The sequence below is a fragment of the Phymastichus coffea genome, unplaced genomic scaffold (genome assembly GCF_024137745.1).
Source record: "Phymastichus coffea isolate CEN01 unplaced genomic scaffold, Cenicafe_Pcof_1.1 PCOF00113, whole genome shotgun sequence".
In the NCBI taxonomy this organism is placed as follows: domain Eukaryota; kingdom Metazoa; phylum Arthropoda; class Insecta; order Hymenoptera; family Eulophidae; genus Phymastichus; species Phymastichus coffea.
The window spans coordinates 280,935-301,374 of NW_026706924.1; the positions used below are offsets into that span (position 1 = coordinate 280,935).

At 35.9% G+C, this 20,440-nt stretch overlaps 1 protein-coding gene across 7 annotated transcripts in view; it reads left to right on the top strand.

The window, feature by feature from the left end:
- LOC131670674 (synaptotagmin-7) overlaps nt 1-20,440 on the top strand; it is a 154,004-nt gene that overhangs the window by 93,433 nt on the left and 40,131 nt on the right. The window contains exons 1-3 of one of the 7 annotated variants that reach the window (XM_058946462.1): nt 68-1,038; nt 14,746-14,775; nt 18,188-18,223. The exons of 3 other annotated variants lie outside the window; for them this stretch is intronic. In XM_058946462.1, the coding sequence (XP_058802445.1) occupies nt 950-1,038; nt 14,746-14,775; nt 18,188-18,223 (155 nt within the window). In that variant the 5' untranslated portion in view covers nt 68-949. Of the gene's footprint in view, nt 1-67; nt 1,039-14,745; nt 14,776-18,187; nt 18,224-20,440 lie in introns of those variants that run through there. 3 more of the 7 variants (XM_058946463.1, XM_058946465.1, XM_058946467.1) reach the window with 3 other exon arrangements.

Genomic DNA, 20,440 nt, shown 5'->3' on the forward strand with positions numbered 1-20,440 from the left:
ACTCGCCTTCTCCAAGGAAAAGAGAGAGAGAGAGAGAGTGAAAGAGGAGGAGACGGTCGATCCTCGATCAGTGGCTCGCCGACCGCCGCGCTGTGAGCATGTGCCTCGACGTGACGAGCCCGAGGTACCGAGTGATCCTCGTCATGGCTGTATTATCATCGACGTACTACTCGTCGTCCTCGTAGCCTACTATTCTTCTTCTCCTTCTATCTTATATCACGTCCTTCTTTTATCGTCTTGCTTTTACGTTGTGTATATACAAACATATACGTGTAATTTCGTGTGTCTGGTTTCCTTTTTTCTATTCTTTCGCGTGAATCTTTCAATGCGAAGCAGACAGTTTCCATAGGCCTATATTCCGAAGAAATATATTCGCGCGAAAACAACGGACTTTTTCCGACAACAAAAGATAAATATATGAAACATTTGTTAGTTATATACAAACACATACACGACGCTTTTGAATAAAATAAAATCTAAAGCATTATACATACTCAACGCGTAACACATACCTACACGGTATTTTAACGTGTAAAAAATAAAGCTGAACGTGTGCGGAAATAAAGAATATACGTCGACTTTGATAGGAATCAGTTGTTCACGAAAAAAACAAAAAAATAAATAAATAAAGCCGCCTATACTCATCGTCTGTTTTTCGACAAAAGAAAAAATAAAGTGTTGTTCTCGTTGTTTACTGTTGTTCTTGTTGACGATAGTTAAGTATTGATAATTAAAAAAATAGTCATTAAAACACGAACGAAGACTGCAAGTTCGAGCAACGATGAGCGCTAAGGAGAAACCCAACACAACACCGGCGACTTAATCATCACGCAAGACAAGCAAAGAATCCACGCGTCGTGTGCATTTTAATATAATCGACGAATCACATTCAAATTTCTACCTTGTATAAACGAGTGCCGCCAACGCCGCTAACCTTGAACCGCCAAACATGGATGTCGCAGCCTCGGCCATGCTCGATGGCCTTAAGAACAACCGCATCAGCAAGCTTGCACTATCCAAGTTCTTGTCTCAAAGCCTGTGAGTACTAATCATCTTCCTTCAGAAGTCGTCATTTTTTACAATCACTCAATGGAGAATTGTCATGTATGCTCAACGTAATCGAGTAATGATGAAGCGAATTGTTCGAGTGACACTGAATATATTTTTCCGGTTGGCATATACAGAAATAGAATTTCAATTTTCATTAAATCGATGGTGCTGTTGCGTGAAATATTACTCTTAACCGTTCGTGTTAATCATAAGTGGGGGCGACTTTTTTTCTTTCAGAAGAAAATGTGACACTCGAGATACTTCATTAAGGTAAAAATATATAAATCGATGTTTAAAAAATTTCGATCCGGTAGAGTGAAAGCAAAGAAAGTAAACAAACTCGTGGAAAATTCGACCTACATTTCTTTGTTTGGCGCTCGAATGGAAAGAGAGAACGGAAACAAAAAGCAAAGCGATGTATCTTGCGTTTGCATGCGAATATGTTACATGACAATTCTCCCTCGTTCGCGTAAATTACCGGATTACAATTTTATCTCGTAGTTGAGAGCTGTATGGGAATGTATAATTATATACGACGAAAGTTTTACTTTTGAGAATTATTTCTTTTTTTTAAGATTTTTTTTAATCGAGCAATACTTCGTAATCGGACCAGCGATTGCGTCACCGTAAAAGCGTCTTAATGTCCAAATGTATTTTTCTCTCTTTTTTCCGAGAGAGAAAGTTCTCTCGAGGTGGCCGTTTCCCCTTCTCCTTGCAATCAAGGAGTCTCTCTGTAAATATTGATCTTTCTTAACCTCAGTGCTAATTTACTTTGAGACATCAGAAATTGTTAAAAATATTATATATATACCCTTATTAACAATTATTGTGGGATAGGCCGAAAAAACGAAATATTTTCATGGATGAAAGCTCGACAATTAATGAAACTATGTCGCGAACAATTAATCCGCAATTCTCGCTTGGTCTATGTAATTATACTCAGAGAATGTAATTACATGTCGGACGGTGATTTTAAGAGAAAAAAAAAATTTCCAAAGTGAATGCGGTAGAGTCGACGTACAAAAAATTTAATAATCAAGCCACTAGAAAACGACGAGCGAGACACATTCCAAAAGACATCTTTGTTGCGTGCTCTCCATGCCGCGTATCATGGCTTTTATGCATGTCACGAACTGGAATTTCGGACTGCTCATCCACTATTAATCTCGTAGATCTCCTTATTAAACTCGTGAACGTAGTTCGACTTTTTGCATGTGAAGAGAGGATAGAAAAGAAAGACTATTGTGACTCATCAGAATATCGATGGGACTCGCATGTTTGCTATGTGAATTATGATATGTTTTGTGGTTGACTGGAATTTTTTGGAAAACCTAATTCTTCTTTTATATACAATCCCCTGTAAATTATATAGATCAAAGTAAATCAATTAAAATCTTGTAAATGTTTAAAGTAATTTTAAATTTACCGTGTTCTTCGAATATAAGAACAATAAAAAAGATTATGTCATTAGAATATAATATCAAAACTAAAAATATTATTTGGATGTTTTAATAATTAACGTTTTTCATATTTCCTAAGCATTAACTATTTATTACTGAACCGTTCGATAAATGCTATAACCTGGTAAAAAAAGAATATTCTATTATATGACAACTAAAATTTATTTTATCACATAGCGATATATAAATTTAGAGTGACGAATATCCAAATTATTTATAACTATGCATTATCGAAAATATTAAAACTCTTTCGTAATTTTTGTAAGCTTAAAATACTCCACTATTCATTCAAAGTCTTCTTATAAAATATTGCGGGTAGAATGTGTAGACTTGTAAAGACACCTAGACTAAGCAAATCATCAATCGCCAAACTAATCTCTGTCCCCCTGCGTATCAACCACTTTTTCACAACTACATAACTGTAACAAAAGGATATAGGTTACAGAGCGCACGTCTGTCATTTTAAAAAATAATTATACTATCCCGTGATGATCCCGAGGGAAATTGAAATCAGATAACTCGCCTTCGATATTTTTAACATTGAGCTCAGCGATAAGGATCACGCACATGTGTAGCATCCGTGCAGGGAATCACCGCCGGATAATTGCAACTTTGTCCATTCTTGAGATTTCGTTGCGTAATTTCATTACAGCCTAGTGCCTTGAGGTTCTCCTAAGGGAAATTTAATTAAAAACGGTAAAAAAAAGACGTGTTCTCGAGATGTTTATAGCTGCACGCGCTGCCCAGATGTTTATGAAAATTTGATGTGTTCTTTTTTGTTGATGTTTATACACTGGGGATCTCGTAATAGAAACTTGTGCGTGCGTTGTTTTCAAGTGTGGGCAACTTGAGAAAATTAAAATTGACGCGCATGGAATGTTCATAATGGGATATTATATACTTTTTCACGTGTAATTTGAATTTTTATTTATTAAATTGTTATTTGTAAAATTATGAAAATGATGAGAAAGGAATATTAATTTTCTATAAATTTCGTTCCACAATATTTTATCACGTATAGTCTTGAGATAATGTATTGTCAATACTATATGGAAGAAAGTAGCTTTTCAACACTCCGTGCGTAAAGTGCGTCTTTCCCGCACGCTCGATAGAAAACGTGCGTTGAAAATCGCACTTTCCACACGTTGTATCAAAAAATACGGTACGGCACATGTTCGGGAAAGAGTTTCTCGTCTCGTGTACCTTTTCACCCGAGCGAAGCGAGGGCGTCAACGCCACACGAGACAAGAATCTACTTTCTCGCATTTGTATCGTAATGTACTATTATGTGTGTCATATGGTTCTTTAAAGGTATATGACGATAGATAAACTTGAATGATTCATAAATAGTAATGTGTTTCTATTTATTCGTACTCACATAATATGCAACGACCACATAACAATGTTTATTTAATAAGCCATACTGCTAAACAAAGAAATATAATGCCAATTCCTAGCCGACTAATTAATTAATGCAAGAAAATATTTAAACGAATGGATTTTTCAACAGAATCGTAAATAAATATTAAATATTGGCGACAAACATTGGTAGAGATAAAAAAATCAACCATAACCCTATCATAAATGAATAATAACCCACGAGGCGATAATTAAATTTGTTTGGTGTATTGGACGATAGAGGTCAACTTCCGTCCTCGTCACTTTCAATCCGCATCGATTAATTACTTTCATTGTTCGGTCCAATTTGCGTGGAGGGTAGGGGCCACAGCGAGTTGTGGTTGAAAACTTGGCTGATTGCGTCTCGGAATTTTCGTTGCGTGTGCAGCAGCTCTGCGGTTATGAGGTTTGGCAGAGAGAAAGAGAGAGAGAGACAGAGAGAGAGAGAGAGAGAGAGAGAGAGAGAGAGAGAGACAGAGACTAACAGCAGCTTCTCCGTAATTTAAGGTCTTTGTTTTTAGGGCTACCGTGTTGTTGCGGATAATCGCTTTCGCTTTGCTTTTGCGTTTTTTGACGAGGGCTTTCACCCGATGCTTCGCGGTGAAGTTTTATCGACGTTACTATACATAAATGCTTAGACTGCATGTGGGTTTAACGAACGTGTTAATAGTGCGTACGTTTATAGCGCCTTTTACGAGCTATCTTGTTTTGACGTACTAGGTAAACGAGTATGAATAACTAGATAAACGTTTCGGAGAATATAGAAATAATAAATTTATTAAAACTTTGTTTTAAATTGCCTGGATAGTTTTACATTTCGACTTGAATAAAGATCCAAAGAAAAATAAAAGCATGAGCACTGTATCAACGTTGGTTGATGAAAATGTCTAGAAATGAAATCCAACGTGCAAATATTGGAAGTATTTAGTTGGTAACGAGCAATGACGGTGTACGAACGCCTAAATTAATTGAAATTCCTTTAATCCTTTTCCACGCCGAAGGAATTAGGCCACCGTACAAATAAACTTTACACGATTTCAGCAGTTCGAGGCATCGCTCAATTCAAATTTGTTATAATTTTGTAAAATTGTTTAAACAAATTATTGCAATATTAGTTTTACTTTGTTCAGATATATTTTGTTGTGAAAATATTTTTAATATAAAGAGAACATGTATTAAATAATCTATATGTAATCTTATACTTCATTCGTTTTTAAGCTTGAGTATGAATTGAAACGAAGAGACAATATTTAAGAACATTAGATAAATTTTATTTAATTAAACAACAGTAATTGATGTAGTCGTTCAAGCGTTGAGATCTGACTGACGATCGATTGACAGCGTCATGGCAAAATTTATAAATTGTTTCGTTGCTAAGAGCCGTGGCGATCGACTTAGCTTTAAGTTTCTAGGAAGTGTGTGATCGAACTGATCGAATCCCACAATTTTAACAATATGTTTGCTTAGTTACGCACTACACCATGTGATGGTTCAAGTTTAAACTTTGAAGTGCTATTTTGTTGTTTTTTTCTTTTTTAAGCTCTCTATCTATTTTTTTTTTATTTTATAAAAATTGTTCTTATTTTTTTTTACTTTTTTTCTAGTATTTATTAATTCTCACAGTTTTTGTTCTATATTTTATCTTCTATAGATTATATAAACTAATTATTTAAACAAATTAATTTTACCAAAATTACAGAAAATTTGAATTCAGCGACTTAAATCATATATAGCTTATCTATACCGTACGTGGCCCGACTCCTTCGGCCTGGAAAAGTGTAAATAAAACAAAGTTCTTTTCGTAACCCAAGTTAACATTTATAGAAGCAAATTGTCTCTCTAACTGATACCGTTTCAATGTCGAAAATACAAATTTCAAGTGTCATCAAGCATCGTGTTCGATAGTCGCGGTCGAAGTGCTGCTACGTTTGCCATAAAACACACGCTAAGTGTTTCGGCTTGATATATATCAAGATCGTATGCTGCGACGTATAGTTGAATATTGAATGTATTTCATTATGATTTTAATAATTCTTAGGGTACATATAGTGAGCTATAAAAAAATAAAAGGGGAAAGAGTTTCTGTAAAAGTTTCATTAAATATCAAAATCCATCGATCGACCTACTTTGATTATTAAACCGGTAAACCCGTGGAAGTTCTATATTTTTCCAAAGCCAATCGATTAGCCTCATAACCTTTGTGTTTTTCTATACGTACAATAGCCGTAGTCGTCGTCGAAGCGAAAGCGATTAAACGTTAAAAAACAAAGCGTCGGAATATCAGAAAGCACGATTTTCTGCTACACAACTCTCAATCGTACGTCGCTCTCCACGCCAAATTTACCGGGCCGAGAAACTCTTTTCTTATGCTCCAGCATGTTACTTTCTTTCGTGTTTTCCCTTTTTTCTACTCTTTAAAGCGGATTGTTTGCTTTGCGGTAACGGGCGTAAAAAATGATGATTGTCAGCAAAGGAGAGGAACGAAAAGAGATAAAGAAGAGAAAGTAAAAAAAAAAAGAAAAAATAAAACGCGGTCGCGCGGTTTCGACAGTGCACGGCTGAACTATTGTGCGCAACTAACGAATGTTTGTTTGTATTTTGTCTTTGTACATTTTTTTCTATCGTTTCGCTTACAACTAGGAGACACGAGACTTTTAATTGTGATTGCTAATTTTTCTAATTACTGCCTGGTTCAGGGATTTTCTTGTGACCTTCTAATGGACGAAAATATTAAACTAGACTTTTAATGGTATTAAGCAGACTAGAACGGCTTTGGGGAGAAGATTTCAAGTAGTTTAGGTTAATTATTGATCGGGCGGGGAGAAAAAAAATTTTCAAGCCAAATGACAAATATTCATTAACAAGTCAATTTATCGGTTATTAATGGATTATACGTGAATAAATGAATAAGTACGTAGAAGAAAAAAGAAAAAAATTAAGTTTAATGGGACGGCACACTTATGTGCCCGTTGACCATTTTAAATGGAACTTTACAAAGTAGTTAATGCTGCAACTTAATAGCCATCATTCTCATAAAATCGGGATTTTGTTTAATTTACGTTGATTGCCGTTGGAAACTTTAAATTGGATTTGATCGTCCTCCCTCGCACTGAAGATCTGGGAGATCGTTGAAGGTCGTAAAATTCGATTTTATTAAACTGACGGACGATATTATTTGCATTTTTTGTTTGTAGGCTTACAAAAGTAGCAATAAAATCAAAAATTCTATTACACAGTATTGAATTAATAACAGAAATACACCGTACCTGGGGCCTTTCTTTAAGGAGTAACAAATACCGTCGAGGAAAATTATCTTTTCATCCGTCTTTTAACTCGCAAGTATGAAACTTGAAAAACTCGGCCGTGTAATGCCAACGTACTTTCGTCGAGAAACGCGCCAAATCCGAGAATGCCGTATTTAAGTGGCCGCGGTAGAATTTTTGGTACACCTTGCAGACACTCGACACCTTTCGTCATTTTCTCTGTCTCTTTTTTCTCTCGTTTTGTTTATGCCGAAAGTTTACATAGTCTCGTTGTGAGGCTGAAATTTTTAATGAGAAGCTTTCGCTTTTCCTGCGAAAGCACTCGGTTTCAACTTAAAGTTTTGTTAGGAACTTGTTGGCCTCTATAATTATTATTGTTGCCTTGCGTGCTCGTACTTCTCACATATGGATTTATTGTTCAACAGCTAGCGTTTATGAGACATAGATAAATAATGCCACTGAAAATTTTTTATTTATGACTTATAGGAGTAACTACCCTCGGAGAGAGTGGTGTAAAAGTTTTTATATGGGTTCTATTATATCCGTTGATTACTATTTATATTGACGTTCAGATCGTGTATCTCGCTTCGTTAAATTAAATTTAAAGTATATATTAATTAAAAAAGTGCATCTCGTTTCGATAATTATAATTTCCATATAACCTTCGCGAAGTTTATTGAACAGCGATAATAATACACCGGAATATGCATAAGATGCTAATTCGACTTGATCTGCATGTATTTTATGAAATTCTTTTGCCCAAAAAGTACTCAAGCCTCGTATTGAATTTTTCTCGAATCTCAAATATCAAAAATTATGAACTATTATGCTTAAATAACATGGTACAAATTTATAACCAACTAATGAATTTATCGATCGTCACAATGCGTTGGAATGACGTAATTATGCCAATCGAAGCATAATACTCAATTAATAGCTGTTGCGGCACACATAAACGCTGTAAAATCCGTAAAACGCCACGTCACAATGCCGTTGTCAGGCGTCGCAGTCGACATTTTACGACAGCAAAATCGAATTTCTCACCTCGAAAAGTATTTGTAGAAAAACACGAGGCAAACCGGAACAATGAACATTTTTACGTCGTTCGACATCTGTCGCGAGAAATTGCATTCCATATACGTCGTTATAAGAGAGACATAGAACTTTCGTTCAGAGAGAGACGCAAATTAAGTACTCGGCAATTAATCAGCTTTCCGGAAAGAGGTGCTTCGTTAGAACGAGCGAGGTGTGTCGGAATCGATAATTACGTAACAAGCTGGACATGTATATACGTACATGTATGCGAGAGTGTTGGAATGTTGGAGCAAGGAACAGTAAAACTTCATTGTAAATTCGTGGCTCGTCGATTATCTCGCCTGCACGAGTAGTGGATTTATTTTGAGTGCTGGATGTAGTGTAAAACGACGGCCCCATCTAGAGAGTTTTTTCTTGCTCGCTCTCTATCTGTTCATCTCTCTCTCTCTCTCTCTCTCTCTCTCTCTCTCTCTCTCTAAAAGTCCTCTCGACCAATTGAATTAACGTGCAACTTTACATTCGATGAAACTTTTCGCCGACTGCCTTTTTTTTCTTTCTCCCCCTCGTCTTTCCTCGTTTTAAAGTTCGCCGATCGGATGATGATATATGTATGAAATGTATGTCCTGGTAGTTAAAAGTTTATGTCTGATGTCTGAGGTAATATTAGCGAGAATTCTCGAGTTACGCGACATTTAGAGCTTGATATAAATTTTCGTATTAAATTACACGAATTGTATTGTTTCATTGATCCATATCAATTTCTATGATCAGAAGTGAAAATTCGTCAAAAATAAATACGAAGAGAGATTTATGACGATCAAAAGATTAAGCGAATAAGTAAACTTTTGATGTATTTACTGAATGACCAACTCTAACGAGTACAAACATTGCCCGACTTTAGCAGCATTAACAGCTTAATAGCGTGACGTAAATGTATCCAAAAATTCCATGCCTGGAACGCGTGGATGAAAAAAACATTAAGTTATATGCATATGGACAATGAGACGCTTTTAGCCGCGACGCGGTGTCTTATCAAGCTGCACGGGCGCATAGAGCGTGGTCCGATGACGATAAGCCATGCGTCAATAACTAGCGAGCTCACTCAAGGTGTACGGCGAAGGTGATGATGTTGAATCATTGTCAAGGCAAGGAGAAGAAAAAGGAAACATGAACATTAACGACACACATCATACGCCAACATATACATGTGCACGATCGATCAGCAAAAGTGAAGCGGTCGTTAGCGTGTTTACCGTCTGCGAAATATATGTCGATGGCCTCTAAAGGTTTTCATGTCGTATCCGAATGTTTGCGTATGTAACGTCGAGTCTAAAGGTAACCATTGATCTTTCTCCGTCGCAGTCGCGGTCGTGGCGAATCAGTCGCGCGGATAATTTTGGAACGACGATTAATTTATAAGCGCTGCAAGCGCACCGAGAGCAACTACTATAGACCGCCTAGGACCCTAGGTGATAATGTATAGGTTCCATTGACGCTGTGTTATGTATACGTGTGTGCTTGTCTTTCTAAAGTACGAAGGAATTTTGATGCTTTGAATTATACGCTGCTGCTGAGAATATATACCACGAGATCCTAGTCTATATTTTTCCCCGAGTTATATCGCACGGCGTTGTGTCTTCCGTAGCCTTTTTCGTCCAATAGGGCGTTTCGATGTTTACGGGTATTACGTTTTCGTTGACTCTGTCTTATATTTCTGATATTTTTGATAACTGTTGATCAGCTGTTTTTAAGGCTAAGATTACTTTTCAAAATATATTTAAATCTGGTGTTTGATCGATCGTGTCGTTCTGAAACTGTGCGTGAATTTATTATATATTCAGTCGATGCAATAATTAGACTATTCACTAAAATTTTAATCAAACATATAAATTCGGTACTAAAACATCATTAAAATATATGATCGGAAGTGGCGCGTTTGCATAATAAAATAAATAACTAGTTCGTATGGAGGTAAAAAGACTTTATTATTCTTGAATTATTAAATTCACTATATATCTGAGCAGAAAGTGCAGTGCCGTACTGACAAAGAGAGATAGCACAATACGAAATAGATAATAGCGCAGAATTTCGATATTAGATATATTTAATATTGAAGCGTGGATTGTTCCAGTTTTATTACGGTCGTAAGTTTTGAAGATGCATTTAATCAAGCGGCACAATAGCGGCACTCGTTGAAATACATCGTGAGTTGTCAAAAAGTCGAAGACAAAAAGAAAAGAGGAACACGTGCGATCTCCATTATTCAACGGTGGCGTCTTCCTCAATTTCTTTCAGGCTACTTTCCATTCCGAGGCGCTTCGCGGCCAGACAAGAAGAAGCGAACGACCTCAAAAGACCTCCTTCACCCGGCGTCCATAATTAATAAGATTACCTTTGACCCAGTTATTCGCAGCAGCAGCAGGTATACCTAATCCATCTTCTGACCAGAGGGAGCTACGCGCAAGCGAACGCGCTCCATATGCGCACACACACGTACACAAAGCTTTGAGCGGAGCGAGGCTGTTGCTATTCAACTCTCGACTGTGAATTTCGGCGACTCGCTAATTCACGGCTGCGGAGCGAACGGATCTTAATCGGACACGAGTGTGGTTCGCGAGTCTGACGGGCTCTGCGGAATTGAATTGAGCGCGGTCTCGCGCACCTCGGCAATAGTAGCGGCTGATCGATGCGTCGCGCGTGAAAATATACGCACGAACCAGCAGAACGTCATGTCTTTTTTTTTATTTTCGTGGCCGCGACGGCAGTTTGTCTCGCGAGAACGGATGTTTGCTGTACTGCGACACTTTCGACGCCCGCGGGATGTCACGCATTGCACGCGCGCGCGCCCCGAAAAATCGATGGAACGTACGCTCAAGCTTCTAATTCCAGCTCTCTGATTTATCGGCAAATATATTTCGGCACGGCGCGAGAAATCGTCAAAATGTATTTCATATGCACCAGCGCGGCTTATTATTGCAGCCTTTTGATTTTGAAATGACGCGAGGAACGAAAGAGCTTAAAATTAGGATAAATCGATATTTCAACGAATATTTACGTTTCACCAATTCTTGTTTATTCACGTGGAACATTTTTACTTCGGTTTTTACATTGACAAATGGATCTTTAGGGTATGTAAAAATTACTCCTACATCAGAATAAATCATTCTTTTTCTACTGTACGTGTAATTATATCATTACATTCAAAAATTAATTAAAAATATAATGACAAGGTATAGTAACTTAGCATTGACATTCTAACAAGTTTTGATCATAAAATATACAATATTTTATAATCTTTGGAGCGACACATTATTAAAAAACTTTTTAAGCGTTTTTATAATTACAAATGAAAATTATCAACTAATTAAATAACTTTTGTAATATTCGTAATTCGGTGACGAACAATTACTAATAATGTTGCTATTCTTATTTTATATGCCGTTTATGCTTCATTCTACAGTTGAATTAAAATATGAGTATATTATCTTAAAAAAGTATAATTGGAGTTATATTATGTTCGATTAACTTCTTTCGAACATAATAATATTTTGTTTATATTCTTTTTGCAATAAAAACTTTTTGGATTTTAATTATAAATTTCGCTGCGAATTATGAAGTTCTATGGATTAATCGCAATTGGGAATATCAAACAAGCGTTTTGCGAACTTATTAAATCTAAACTACTCTTTATTAGAAGCAAAGTTTAATTTGATGATAACGTAGCTTCTCTTTGACATAGTAACGTAAAATGCAATCGTTATTCAAAAGTATAAACTTCCCACGTTACTAAACTCCATTTATAGCAAATTATTAAAGAATACAGACTTATACACCAAGAATGCTTACGCCAAAATAGAGCATATGCCACGATTCTTTAATGTGACTCTCACGTCGACGTAATTAAGGTTTCGTTTTCCATACTTATAAGGTAATTATGTCACATTCGAATAAAACATCAAATGACTTTGTACTATTGCGTGTTAATAATCGTAATGAAGTTCGAAGTTCGTGCCTGTCTACTGTCATGCCGGAATATCTGTAAAAGCGTATTATACTCCATTCACTCCATTCTTAAGTCAGCAATCGCCGAATCTATTGCTTTTATAAATCTAATTATCGGGTGTAAATGGAATTAAACGGTGTAAGTCTAAACACGCGACGGCAATGCACCTGTAGAAATATATTTTTTATCGTTATTTCTTATTTATTCTTTGATGAATATTAAAATATTCCATAAATAAAGGAATAAATTAATATGCATTTGTTTGATCGATCAATTCAACTGAAATATAACTCATTCGGACGGAATCTCTATGACCGGAAAATGAAAAATTCGTGTAATTTCTCGAAATATTTTGATGAATTACAGCGAAGCAATGTGAAATAAAGAATAAATACGTACGCTCGGTGAAAGAACGAATGTAATTTGATATAGGGAAAGAAGTAAAATCATCGAGCCGCGAAGCGCAAACAATGCACAGCAACGGCAATTACGCGGACGAGCAATCAATTCCGATCCTCTTTCGTGCAGAACAAAAAGCACATAGTCACCGGCGACGCTTATTAAAACTACAAGATGGGTACGCGCGATATTCATCGCGTATAACTTGAAATCTATGTATTCAAAGTAAATTGTTTTGTTTGAAAGAAGTATTTTTTTTTGGTAATTAGCGCTTTGTTAGTCAATATCGGCAAGCACCGAAGAGCATATTGAATTTGAGAGGAAATCGATGTTCAGTAACTACGGGGTTTTCATTACAACGTTGCAAGGAAGACGCAGTTTTGGGGCTAACAGATTGTTAGTATGATGTTTCCGTGTGATTTTGCAAACTCGCCGTGCAGGCAGATGTTTTTTCTGGAAAACTATACGGTCGAATGTGCATTCGGCATATCGAGTATAATCCATTGGCGCCATCTGGACCAAGGAAATATCGGATACATCTGAATCCGAATTGTATAAAGTCAAGGTTGCAGCAGCTATATATACGGTTGAGCCCCGTTTCTTTTCTAATGAACTTTACGCGCAACGGTCGGGACGTATCTATTGTACTTGATAAACTCCCAAAGTATGCTTAACTTTTGTGCTCAGTGTTATTGAATTTCTCGAAAAGTCATAAATAGTTTCGATACCGAAACGGGGTTGCAACTCGTTAGCTACATATTTACACACGCACACAATAAGCTAATTATTATTTAGCTGGAATATTAATATCGTACTAAAGTTTTGTCAAACAGAAAATACGCTGTTTTTTCGAATAATTGATTGCGAGCAAACGTATATGGCTGTTTACTCGGGAAAAGCGTGATTCGATTTTAAGTCACAGGATGCGCGATTCGATTTTAAGTCACAGGATGCGCGGAGGGAGAGGCAAGAGTTTGCACCGGGCTGACATTATCGGTAAATTGCAATATTTTCCGACACGTGCATATCCATGGGCACATTCTGAAGTGGATATGTCCAGAATTCCAGCTGAAGTTAGCAGCAAGCATTGCGCAATGGATAATGCTTTTTCGTGTATATATAAGCTCCGATTATCGGGTGATAGCAATTCCTTCTTTGACACGGAAGCTTGTGCAAACTTTTGCCGCTGCTTGTGTGCAACGACTTTTCTTTCCTTTTTTTTATTTTCTTTACGGATAAAGTACCTAATAAAAGGTGTCATTTACAGCGGCAGTATTGTGTACCAACATATGCTACCATATTTTTCGTCTTTTCTGCGACTTCTTTACAAATCGAGAAATTAAACAGAACTTGTATAAAATTTTACGTTGGTTTTAAAAGAAAAGAAGAGAAGGAAAAAATGCATCGTTTGCGATGATGAGATATGAAATTGTGCAATGATTTACAGTTGTTTTAATCTCTTGCCGCATACCACGTCATTTCAATATCAATTTTATGGCGTAGACTGTTGTAAATTCTGGAAACAAATAGGCTTTCGCTGAGCGTAGAAAACTGAATGTGCGAGGGTTAATGGCAAAGATGACGATCGTTGTATGACGCGCACAGATCGAAACTTTGAAGAATCGAAACACAAAACACTATCACAACCAGTCATATTCACGCCATGATACGAAAGGAAAGATTCATTTTATTAACTAATTAATGTTTTTTGAAATATGAATGCCAATCGTTGTGCGTATTTGGTATATAATACTTGCAGATATAATTTGTGAGTGTATCAATTCTTAATTAGATAAAAGTTAGTTGAAAAATAATAACCGAGAGCTTTGACATTTAAGAGAGAAAACTAGTTTGAGAGAAGAAAAGTAATTTAATTGTCCTCTGAACGATCTCAATCGATATAAAAGAAGCGGTGGCTCAACAAAGGAAGTAGGCTGATGCAAGAAAGCGAGGCTCGAAAAAAAAAAAGATCCAGAGTCTCGACGATAGCTCTTGATTGTATCATACATCGAGAGCTTTATCTTCACACTGACTTCGTGGCGTCTTAGACGCTTTTTTTTTTGTCACCTAGAAAAAGACAATCGTGTGCGAGACGTCTCCTGTGTTATTACATTATAACTTTTTTTATGGGTTTCAGACCAGTTACACCGGCAATCGAAGAGAAAAGGTATATTCCAAAAATGACTCTTTTGCTCTTCATTTCCCCTCCCCCCGCCACCTATTTTCTTAGCAAGCAGCTCAAAATAAAAAAAATTTGCTCATATGCACGAACATTTATTCTTGTGTTCCGCCATTCTTTTTCATATAACTCAAACTGAGTGCCGCGTGTTACATTTTTTCCTGTTTTTTATCACATGTTGTACGCCATTCTTTTTTTATTCTCGTCTCCCTTGTTACCAAAGCGGCAACAGCAAGCTTTATATTTCTCTCGCCTCTTTTTCTCTAGAGCAAAAGACACGTATGTTCAATAAAGTCCTTAGAGAGGCACAAGTGCACCGACCAAGAATGAAAAAAAGAGAGGCGAGAGATTCCCGACGCTTGAGCAACGACTCGGAGCTATTCAAATGTAAAGCGAAGATATTGAAAAAAATGTCTTTTTTTTGAGAATTCGATTCCAAAATGATACACCGGAAAATCACCCTCTGATGATATGATTCAGATATGCGCACCGCTCCTATACATTGCCAAGGCGTCGGAAAACTTTTAGCCTGAGAATGGCTTCATGAACGAGCTTTAATTTACCAAGAATTTTCTTCTTATACTATTTTTCTTAGATTAAAACTGAGTCATTTAAATATAACAAAATAACAAAATACGAATGAAATTACATTTGAATTGGAGAAATTGAAATGGATTCAAGAGGATGTAAGATAATACTTTTTTGTTGATAAAAAATTTTTTCTTCCACTTGTCAAAGTGATCTGTTGTGAAAGAGAATGCTCATTAAATCGATTCTTATGTAGTTTCATAAAACTTGAGGGAATGTTCTTATACTCTCGCAGGTGCACGTATTGCTCGAGTGCAAGGCTATATAAAGGTTCCTACAAAGATTTTTATGACAAATTTGGGCCCTGGAAAAGTGGCTTGATTTTAAAAAGTGCTTTCCTGGATTAAAACATAATCTAGAAAATATGCTGCAATCAATATTCAGTTCGGAAGCAATTCATGTTTTGAGTACATTGTAAATGTGAACTTCAAAATTCATAAATTATCACTCGAGCATCTCATGTTACCTTTAAAAAAGTAGAAAATTAAATAAGCTAAAAGAAAAAAATTGTTTTTTTGAGTTATCTAGCGCTATATATGAACAGAGGCATGAGCTTTGAACAGCATAAGCTGAACATGTGCATGCATCATTGGCACGATGCAAAACATCCACTGAAATATCAGAATAGTCGAAATTTCTACCAAACTTCACTATGCTAAAATCGATATTTTCCCACATTTCGAATTTCGGTGAAATAGCGATTAGTATGCAACAATCTTCTCTCTCTCTCTCTCTCTCTCTCTCTCTCTCTCTCTCTCTCTTTCTCTCTCTCTCTCTCTCTTTCACAAGAATGTATCATTTAGAAAAATAATAGCAATTCATTCCGAATGCACTGAATAATGATTCCTTTTTTATGCACTGCGTCCACGTGAAAAAAGTGTCTTCTTTCTACTCTGGAATTATGACTCACCGTGGTACACCCTCGCACGTATAAACATTAAAATTACATTGTTATAGTTGTGGCCAAAGTGAAAGGTTCCATTACATATATGCGAATATGAAATGGAAACTAAATTTTAGCAAAAATTTATGCGTAAATAATCCCGCTTAAATTAGCTTTTCGAGGAAGTTACATTTTTGAAAGATTATTTTCAATGCTTTGTCTCCCCGGAACCGATATTGGCTGTTGTTTTTTTACTTTTAATACTTTTTGCGTGAAAAATTTGAATGTACAAAAGAAACAATAAGTTAAGCTGCAGCTTTTTCAAATTGAAAAGCATTCAGTGCAATATTTTTCAAGATATTCTGTCAAAAAAATATTTTTAACTTGTAACGTACAACAAACAAAATCATAGCACTTGTTTCTATATTTTTTAATAGTACTTGATTTTAACATTTAAGGTCTTACTACAGTTACGTGATATAATAAACTTCACTTTTAGCTTTCGACATAGAATTACAAATAATTTATGTAGATTTCATTTATTTGTGAATTCTGATAAATAAGTAGTACATACTTGCATTGATTATAAATCTTGATGTATATTTTCGCCTTTTCCGAAATTCCAATTGTTAAAGCTTAAAAAGTTTAAGAATCGTAAAATCGGTTTGAGAATTTATCAAATAACAAGCTTATCGCTCGGCGTAACATATGTATATATACACACATAATGTTAAGAGCAAATCAGATCAATAGTATCTAATTGCACTCTATAGTCAGGTTGACTTCGAAAGTGATAAATAATTCATGGTAAAAATTAATAATAAGTACTCTTCACATTGACCTATTAGATGCGAGAAAATTCCCGTGAGTTTAATAGCGTAGGTTGTACATCTATGCGCGCGCGTATGTATGTATTTCTAGCTCGCAAAGTAGAAATATACGTGTACAGCCAGACACCTTACGGATATATAGATATATATAACACACATGCTATATGAAACGTCGTTATGGCTTACATAAGTTTTCTCACAAGATCTCAAATTTCATGTTCGCACAGTTCTTCCTTCTGCTTTATATATCTCGCCCAAAAAGAGATATTATTATTTTAAAATATAAATCACCTTTTTCAATTTATGTAGTAAAATTTTATTCGCACCAATTCTAGCACTGCGGAAATTATATTTCCAAAGTACATATTTTATTCTCAAATTGAATGTGCACTTAAAAAACATAACACATATGCAAGTCTACTTGAAGTTAGTAGCGCCCGGCGAATCCTCATTAATGCACTTGAATGACGCATGCCGTGTGCCGTGTGAAAGGCAAAGAAAGAGAAAAAAAATCATAAAGAGCATCAAAATCTCTTCCCTGAGGCTATAATTGCATCAATCATTATGCACCAAGAAGATAAAATATATAGACGTTTAAACTCTTCTTCCTTAAAAGAGGAGGATCGATTGCGATGGCGTGATGTTTTTTTGGGAGATTAGATCACCAATATGAGCTAATAATCAAAACTATTCAAGAATTCTTCGATAGAGAATTGGAAAAATAATTTGTGTAAGGTTAAGATACAGTTTAGGGGATGGGACATTGTATTTCCGTCTAGACGGATATTCAATTTGCTGTCAAGATCGAATAGGAATTATAGAATTTTTTTCTTATTCTCAGAATTCATACTACTAAAGTGAAAACATTGATTTTTGAATGGTTTTGGATCAAGGCTCCATACAAACCATTTGTAAATACATAAGCTTTCACTTTCTTTTTGTGTGAATACATTGCTTGCCAAGCAAATTCGTTTTTTGTCTGTACAAGTTAATCATTATTATTCTTGTCAAGTCATTGCTTCAATACCACCATTCATCCTAAAAATTAAATGCTTATGTTTATATATATATAATGATATATTAAAAATTGACATTGCAGAAATCACTCACGTCAAAATACTCAAGGAGAAAGCGAGTTAAGTATCGACCATCAAGTCTTATACATAATTGCTGAAATTTTTTTTAGAGAAAAGTCTCTTTTGGCTAGCAATCAAGTATTAGTGCATTAAATCTATATATTATCTATGAAATGCACGTGACTATGATGTATAAAAGTTCTCATTGTGTCTGACAAGAATCGGCGAAGCAGCTACCCAACTCTTCGCTCAGACCTCGACTCTCTGTTTGAGGTTTTCTTCAAGTGAACAATGAGACTTTTACTCTCTTTACTTATTCAATGAAATTGAATGAGAGCAAGCACTGTTCTATAAGAGTGGCAATTTTCTACACGACATGCTTCATGTTGCATTCAAGCATTACATTTTATTTTCTCTCACATTATGTATATATATATATATATATTTAAAATTTGCACAAGGATTTACCATGAATTTATTTTTGTCCGTGTTTAAAACAATATACTGGCACGTTACTATTTTCTATTTTTTTCATTGATATTTCAACTGCAACACTATATGACTGCGAATAATAAATACATAATGATAAGTACTTCGAATACAGTTTTTACATACAAAAATTACAAGTGTTAATATTGTGGAAATGTATGAAGGACGGACGCACACACACACACACACACACACACACACACACACACACACACACACACGCGCGCGCGCGCGCGCGCGCACACACACATACACATACACACACATGAAGTTTACAATGAGTGTCCGTAAGTGCGCGAATATTACTTCTAAGCGCGTAGAAAAGCGTTGGCTTTTCGCATTATTGGCCTCAAATGGAGGCTAATATCAGTATACATTTCCCAAATAGCTTTTCATATAAAGCATAAAAAAAGAAAAAATTAAAATAGCAGGAAATCTAACCTCAATTTTTTGGCACCTTGCCCGAGCTCCCTGGAGTCAATTTGACATTAAAATCAAGGTCATTTTTGGCCTTTTCACAATGTTTACGTACCGGAGTCCGTTAACAAGCAGATCACATTCATCCGCAGCGACATAAGGTTGAAATAAATGCAAAGCAATCGAGGGTCTCGGATGAAAAAAATAAGACGCAGTAATTTGCGTAAATGAAAGTGTCATCAACTAATGTAAGTGATACAGAGAAATTGATAGAGAAAGAATGTCTGATCAAACAAAACGAATATAAAATAAGCATTGGTAACGAGATTCATATTGATATCGAAACTGGTCTGACAAACAAACGTGCTGAAAGTTTCGATCAAACTTCAAAAATAGTCGCTGCGGTAGAGATGAGCTTGGACTAAGAGCTTGCATAAGTTTCCGACAACAAGGCAAAAAGCTCCCTACTTATCGCTCGGTTGGCAAAGTAACTCACAGTCGGTAAGTCACCTCTGCTGAATGATAAAGTCGAGGACTTCCGTTTCATCGTTGTGCCGCGAGTATTGACGTATTCTTTGCGATGTCTTGCTGCGCCGCAAGCTCGCGAGATGAATTCCCGCGCGCTTGGTGCCCGCGAAGAGCTTTAGAGGACTTTTGAGAATTCCTTTTTGTCCTGTTCTTCTCTCTCTCTCTTTCTCTCTCTCTCTTTCTCTCTCTCTCTCTCTCTCTCTCTCTCTTTCTCTCTGTGAGCATGCGAGCATCTTCAGAGAATCTTATTGAACCGTCGCTTGCTCGCTCGCTGCTACACTTTTCGGTTTCTAAATCCGATACATACTCTCGGGGATTATTCGTTTTGTATCGACGGACAAGTGATTAACAAGTTCTTGAAGATTTTGTCATTTCAGCCGCGTTTTATTGACTTTTTCACAGTACTTCATTGCCTTCCTATATTTATTTCTTTGTTGCTTGGATACGAATGGATTTTATTTCCGCTTCCTTTCTTTTGTACACTAATGATAGCTCGAATGCCCATGTATTATTCCGATGGTTGCTTAGTCGGACACATTAAAGAAAATTATAAATAGATGCCATGTCTGACGGAAGTTAAACTTGACTACTGTGTATTGATACATGTACTGAATACATAAGTTCTTTGAAGTTATTACTGTATACAGACTTATGATTTCGTATTGCTTTCCAATATTTACCTAGCCGTACATGAAGCATACATTTTTGCTTCTCACCTCACTGTGAAAAATATTTTAATGATAGACGGTTCAATGAGCGTTTAGAATTTAGCTATTTATTTATTAACTAAAGATACTTTAATGAATACAGTCGATTTTATAATATTTACAGTAATGATTTTA